Here is a 3,703-nt window from a genome sequence, read left to right as displayed (position 1 = left end):
CGCGACAAGCGTTTCCGCGTCCAATGTGCGGGAATCATATGGCCTGTATTCATACCTTGCTTTCTAGCAAGGACACAGTCAGACACTGTGTAAAGCGGGGAGCACAGACTCTTGCATAACGCATAAAGGAGCTTACAGACCAGCGGTGAGCGACGAGCGGTAGCCCAATGAGAGCCACGTAAAAGTTTGTGCTCCCCGCTTTACACAGTGAGTCGTTTCATCCTTGTTTAACGTTGGCAAACAACAAGGATAAAACGACTCACTGTGTTACACAGTGTCTGACTGTGTCCTTTGCTGGAAAGCAAGCATAGTTAGGCCTTATATTTAAGGTTTCCTTAAATTTATCTTCAGATGCTCTACGAATTATTTCATTGGCTACTGAGCATCTAAAGATAAATTTAAGGAAGCCTTAAGTATAAAGTCTGACTGTGACCGGTATTCATAGTCAGATCTTATATTCAAGACCGTCTTAAGTACAGTTTTAAGAAGTCATGAACCAATCAGAAGGCCGTATTAGCGACTTAAGACATTACTTAAGACGGTCTTAAAATAAGAACCGACTATGAATGCCGGCCTATGAATATGGGCATAAATTTCTCTTTGTTATGAATATCAGCCTTTATATATCTAGTGATTGTACGTTGTAGTACTGAATGCACTCTATGATTATTTATGTTCTATGGTTAACTAATTAACTGTAGGAACTGTAGCCTGTTTTAGCCGGATACGTGATACAGTTGTAAGTCTCGAAATTGTTTAAAATCGTTTGGTTATTATGTGTACCCGTGTCATATATTTTATCCGTATTTGTGAAGATATCAGAAAAATTAAAGTAAAATTATCGTATGAAAGTTTTCAAACAAAATCATTTTGCAGAATCTAACCTATAAAATACATGCGCCACTGTACGCGGTGAATCATCATCGGTATCTGAGCTACGATCTTTGTGTTTATTGCAAATTTTCGCAGTATTGCAATGCCGGCCGGCTTATCTCTTTCTTTTTTTGCTACACGATTTCATTTAAACGAATTTTAGTACATCTAAACTTCCTTCTCTTGGACAATGTTTAATATTTTTTCTGTTTTATATCGAACCTTTTGTTTACTGTTTTTAACATTTTGAGGTTGTGTGTTTGTATTGTACGACTTACACGTTTATGACATTGATAATGTCTATTGATGTCAGTGATGAAGTTTTGCTTTTTGAGGCCAATTAATAGAACGTTTTCTTTAAATGACTTCAACATATCTAAAAATTATGAAAATTAATGAATATTTTCAACATTGATTATCGTGCACTATTTCTTTCGCGTGTAATTTAACCTTTATGTTGCATTTCTATGGAGCACACACTATGTTTAATAGAACTTATATTAAAATTTCATGTTAAAATTTTAATGCAAGCATTTTTAATAAAATCTTTTATTGTGTCCTTTTATAGAAATGTGTTATAAAATGATTTGTTTTATTCATTGAAATAATAAATGTTTTTATATACATATGGCATATACACATATATGTCCAAAATTATAAAATTTTTTGTTATCTATTTAAATTTCAATGAGGAGACTGATGAGAAAGAGAGAGAGAGAGAGGCTTTCAAATTTTTTACTTTTTTACTTTTAAATATACTATTATTATTTACAGATCTATCATGGCAAACACAGAATCACTTGCAGAAGTAACAGATGTTGTACAAATTCTACGACAATGGGAAGAAGAACATAGCTCATCAACCTATGATCCTATTCCTGTTCTTCAGAGATTAGCAGATATAATAGAACTTGAGACAGAAAATTATATGAAGATGGATCCAGATCCATTTGATGAAAGACATCCATCACGTACTGATCCAGAATGTAATTTTGGGCATATATTGAAGGTTTTATTTAGGAAGGATAACTTTATGACAAAGGTAATTACGTACATATAGAATTTCATAGTAATTATTTAGAGTATGTGTCTCCCTCTAGAATCTTAATAAAAATGTACTCATTCGACACATTTTTACTCAAAACGAAAGAATCTCGCAAAAAAAAACACAGCAGTCGGCCTTGTGAATCAAGTTATTAAGTGTTAAAGTTTGAGACCTTAGAGATTAAGATATCTGTCATCTCGACTCGATACAGCTCTATGTATACATTCTGCTTTAAAAACACAAATTCACTGCTTTACAAATACAAATTTACTGCTTCAAAAACAAATTCACTGCTTTAAAAACACAAATTAACTGCTTTAAAAACACAAATTTACTGCTTTAAAAATTCACTGTTTTAAGCACACAAATTCTTTACATTAGCAGTGAATTTGTGTTTTTAAAGCAGTGAATTTGTATTTTTGAAACAGTAAATTTGTATTTGTAAAACAGTGACTTTGTTTTTAAAACAGAGAATTTGTGTTTATAAAGCAGAGAATTTGTGTAACCTTCTATGCCATTGATGTGACAGATTTTTTAACCTGAATATCTGTCAACTTTAACAATTAATATCTCGGTTCGCCAAACAGAACGACACTTTTTTTGTCAGATTCGTTCATTTCATGCAAAAACGAATGAGTATAACGAATGAGTTTATTTCATGCAAAGTCGAATGAGACTGATTTTATCAAGATCGGAGGTGAGGCTCCTAAACTCAACAATTACCGTGTAATTAAAGCAGAACATGTACAGTCAGAAGCAATGAGGTTACAACACTTTTTTTCCGATGAGTTTAAGAATACGCGATGAAGTTCAGGATGCGAATCCCTCTTATGTACAATGAATGAATATGATCATATAAGATTCGTTAAACGTGTCTCATTCATTATACATGAGAAGGATTCGCATCCTGAACTTGATCGCGTATTCTTATGCGGGGTCTACAATAGAAGTTGTAGCGGTCGTAAAATCTTAAGTCGTAGAAAATTAACCAATCACAGTCGAATATGAGAAGAATAATCAACTATGATTGGTCAATTTTCTACAAATTAAGATCCTATAACCGCTACGACTTCTATTGTAGACCCCGCATTAAACTCATCAGAAAAAAGTGTCGCAACCTCATTGCTTCTGACATGACACTGTGGCTGTTCCATTTCACGCATGATGTGCACAATGCGTCATTTATCCTTGTTTAACATTCGGTGAATAACAAAGATAAAAGATGCATAATGCGCATCATGCATGAAACGAAACGCAGCCTGTATTGAGTCGGAATGACAGATATCTTAACCATTAAAGTCTCAAACTTTAAAGCTGATTCTACAATGAGTCGGTAGTCGGTAGTCCTAAAGGATCGTCTACATAGAAGTCGTAGATGGTCTATGGAGTCTTAAGTCATAGGTAACCAATCAATCACAATCAAATATAAGGAGAATACTTGATTAGAATTGGTCAATTTCTTACTATTTGAAACCCTACGACTGTTTACGACTTCTATGTATACGAGCCTTTAGTCTTATCGGTGAATTGATGAAGTTGGCCAACAGCCAACTAATTTGTACGACTAACAAGATAAGTTTCACAACTGTCTGGAACCGATTGATTCTCCATGAAATATGTTGTTAAGGGGATGCTAAAGTTGTTCTACTTTATCATCATTTCCATTCGGTGAAATATCTCCGAATTGAATTGACGGATTGCAAAAAATTGTTTTTACAGAATTAAAGTACGCACAAACAGGACCTCAGCTGTATCGGATTTTAGGAGAAAATCGAAGAAAAGTTT

The 3,703-nt window shown here is 33.8% G+C and overlaps 1 protein-coding gene across 1 annotated transcript in view; it reads left to right on the top strand.

Annotated features, from left to right (window-relative positions):
• Window positions 1-674: 674 nt before the first annotated feature.
• mahj (LisH and WD40 domain-containing protein mahjong) overlaps window positions 675-3,703 on the top strand; it is a 31,214-nt gene continuing 28,185 nt past the window's right edge. The window contains 2 exon segments of the mRNA XM_018459178.1: window positions 675-739; window positions 1,648-1,915. Of these exon segments, the coding sequence (XP_018314680.1) occupies window positions 1,655-1,915 (261 nt within the window). The 5' untranslated portion in view covers window positions 675-739; window positions 1,648-1,654.

The sequence above is a fragment of the Mycetomoellerius zeteki genome, unplaced genomic scaffold (genome assembly GCF_001594055.1).
Source record: "Mycetomoellerius zeteki isolate Tzet28-1 unplaced genomic scaffold, Tzet1.0 scaffold8, whole genome shotgun sequence".
Taxonomy (NCBI): domain Eukaryota; kingdom Metazoa; phylum Arthropoda; class Insecta; order Hymenoptera; family Formicidae; genus Mycetomoellerius; species Mycetomoellerius zeteki.
The sequence above is the reverse complement of the archived record's forward strand: the minus strand, read 5'-3'. Positions and strand labels throughout refer to the sequence as shown.